We start from the raw sequence: 3,302 nt of genomic DNA on the forward strand, positions 1-3,302 counted from the left end.
AATTTTTGATCAGGTGGCAAATTCTATGACTTTCAGGTTTTCTTTAAGTTTTCACGATTTTTCATGACTTTTTGGCCGATTTTCAGATTCCATGACTTTTCCAGTTTTTCCAGGTCGCGTATAAACCCTGTACAAATATATTAAGGGTGTCCCAATAAGTACTCAAGATTTGAAAGGGTCATAACTTTGTTATGGGTTGTTTTATCTTGTCCAATCTTTGACAGATTGATTGTAAATATATCAAAATTAGCAATCATGGAGTCTAAAACTGTTCAACAACGCGTTGGCATAATAATATCGACACATTATCACTTTAGCGCGAGCATTTTCCTAGTTGTAATCATGTCATTTTTCGTTTTTCTGACGAGAAATGGCCTCCATGATCATGTAATTTTACCCACCTAGACTACTTTCTCCCCGTTGGTAGTTACAAAATACGTACATTTAGTACTAAACTTAGGTACATCAATTATTTTCCACACGGCTGCAATAGAACTGAATTTATGCACAAACTAGAAAATATTCTATTCGGATGCAATTTTCAAATCGTGATATGACATTGGAAAGTATTCTACCTTTGGCAGAATGCTTGCCCATGTCATTCCGTCGTTAGTAATACTGTAACATAACTGTTTGGTTTGTACATTAATCTAGGTAAGGAAAGCTATGTGTTGGGATAGCTCGCCTCACCTAGTCATTAGATATTGCCTTTCTATCATTACTGTGTTTCTTTGTAAATTATTACCTTTTGTACCCTGGTTCTTTTCCCAAGAGGGAAAACTTTGGCCCTAGGGCGGGAGTTCACCCGATTTGGCATGTAGAAGGAAAGTCCTTTGCTCTAGGGCGATGAGCTCTTCTTCCCGATTGGGGGCGGGAAAGTATTTGCCCTCGAGTGAATACTCACCCAAACCCTTCTCTTGTTCTATATTAATAATTTTATGTACTTTGTAGGCATCACAACAAACGTTAGGGAACTCAGCAAATAGAAGTAGGTAAGCCACTTTTATCTCTGTTTTATTGCCATAGGTCGCGAAATTCAAGTCAGCATTAATTTAAAGAAAGGAGCTGACACATCAAGAACTATGCTGAATTGGAACACACAGTTTTGTACATACTGTGGGTTCTGAGTTTCAGAGTTCTTGTACTGTTAGTATCATAGGTCATAACATTGTCCTTGATCATTTGTTGGTATCAGATGTCATAACATTGCGATGCAATGTAAAATAGTTCCACAATGTTATGATTAGTTTTGTTAAGAGGAGTTCCGTAGGTTTTAGTGGGTAGGCGTCCATGGATACCGGGCGGTCCATGCACGAGTCCCACACAGAAGGTCTAAGAGCTTTCCTCTCCTCGTTAAAAAAAAGACTACTTTCTGTGAGGGTATCGAAAGTCACCAACAAACCCACAAGCACTGAAGCATTGAAAGGTGAAATTGAAAGTTGCATCAACGAGATACAGCCTGAGTTCCCTGAATTTGTCATCGAAAATTTTGTCCAAATGGAACGAATGTACCATCAAAGTCAAGGAAGTTATTTGTCTGGTTATTGTTCTATACAAAATTTCAGGATGTTTACTTCTCATACCATTTAAGAAGTCCATTTTTTTTTCCATGGGGGAACCATGCTTTATTAAACAATCACATCTTGCGTTCTTATTGGGACATCCTTTATATGATATTAAAGTTACTCTAAATTTCCAAAACACATGTATTTGATCTGAGTAAACTCTTCCATGCCATGACGAGAACCCTCTCGTCCTAAACCAGATTCTTTTACCCCACCAAATGCTGCTTCAGTATGTGATATAATACCTTCATTAATACCCACCATTCCTACTTGTAACTTTTTTCCAACACGCCATGCTTGACTAATGTCATTTGTGAAGAAATAACCAGCCAGCCCTGTGTTACTATTGTTAGCAACACATAAGCTCTCCTCTTCTGTTTTAAACTTGATACACACAGCTACAGGGCCAAAGACTTCTTCTGTATAACACAACATATCAGGAGTTATATTAGTCAGAATGGTAGGAGCAAAGAACTTGCTACCTAATTTGGTAACTTTTCCCCCTCCTAGAATCACCTTTGCCCCTTTGCTGATAGCATCTTGAACAATGGAATCCACTTTTTCTACCTGAGCCAGGTTGATTAATGGTCCCAGGTTACATTTGTCATTTTTTGAGGTATCTCCTTGTATAAAACTCTTTGTGATCTCAACTTTGAGCATTTCTACAAACTGGTCAAACACTTGTTCTTGTATGAGAAATCGATTTGCAGCAACACAAGCCTGGCCACAATTCCTGAACTTGGCTGCCATGGCTCCGCTAACAGCTTTCTGTAGATTTGCATTGGAATAAACAATGAATGGAGCATTACCACCAAGCTCCAGGGAGAGCCTCTTGATTCCTTGAGAACAATGACTGTAGAGGATTTTACCAACCTGAGTTGATCCAGTGAATGATATGCCAGCAACATGAGGGCTTGTACATAGGAGCTTGCCCACACTGTTAGCATTAGTTCGGCTTGATGTCACTACGTTGAGAACACCTTTGGGTATTTGAGCTTCATGTGCTAGTGCAGCAAGGGCTAAAGCTGTCAGAGGTGTGTCCTCAGCTGGTTTTATAACACAAGTACATCCTGCTGCCAATGCTGGAGCTACCTTTCTTGTTATCATTGCCATTGGGAAATTCCATGGTGTGATAAGACCTACAACTCCTAGGGGTTCTCTTACCATAAGAAGTTCTTTAGATTTCACTGGACTAGGTACAAGTTCACCATAAGTTCTCCTTGCCTCTTCTGAAAACCAGTCTACAAAGGAATTTGCATACACAACTTCTCCTAATGATTCAGTAGGAGGTTTACCTGATTCTTGTGTCATAATTTCTGCAAGAGCTTGTTTGTTACCTTCCAATTCCTTCAGCCATCTTTTAAGAACTATTCCTCGCTCCTTTGGTGTTGTCTGACTCCACTGTTCAAATGCCTCCTTAGCAGACATGATGGCATACTGTACATCTTCTACTCCCATATCAGGAACATCAGCCAAGTGTTCATCATTGGCAGGGTTGTAGACTGGAAATTTTTTGCTTGAGTGTACCCACTCTCCATTGATATAGGCTTGTGTGTAAGTAGACAAACACAACTTTTGTAAATATTTCATGTGCATTTGCTTAACAGTAACAGAATAGCCCAAACATGAAAAAACACTCATTCTCTTTTTAAACATCACAATGAAAGTTGAAAGTATCCAAACGTACCCCTATGTACTTAGCTTACACAAATACAAATAAAAAAAAAAAAAGTTTGA

The 3,302-nt window shown here is 38.9% G+C and overlaps 1 protein-coding gene across 1 annotated transcript; it reads right to left on the reverse strand.

Annotated features, from left to right (window-relative positions):
• Nucleotides 1-373: 373 nt before the first annotated feature.
• LOC103524796 (succinate-semialdehyde dehydrogenase, mitochondrial) lies at nt 374-3,296 on the reverse strand. The gene has a single exon (XM_008489829.3). It carries the CDS (start codon nt 3,219-3,221, stop codon nt 1,683-1,685), a length of 1,539 nt encoding a protein of 512 aa, XP_008488051.1. The 5' UTR covers nt 3,222-3,296; the 3' UTR covers nt 374-1,682.
• Between the last annotated feature and the right edge of the window lie 6 nt (nt 3,297-3,302).

The sequence above is a fragment of the Diaphorina citri genome, unplaced genomic scaffold (assembly GCF_000475195.1).
Source record: "Diaphorina citri unplaced genomic scaffold, Diaci psyllid genome assembly version 1.1 scaffold121, whole genome shotgun sequence".
Taxonomy (NCBI): Eukaryota; Metazoa; Arthropoda; class Insecta; order Hemiptera; family Psyllidae; genus Diaphorina; species Diaphorina citri.

Bases quoted from the DNA above. Each gene is read 5' to 3' on its own strand.
- LOC103524796 (XM_008489829.3), bottom strand. From the start codon at position 3,221: ATGTTTAAAAAGAGAATGAGTGTTTTTTCATGTTTGGGCTATTCTGTT.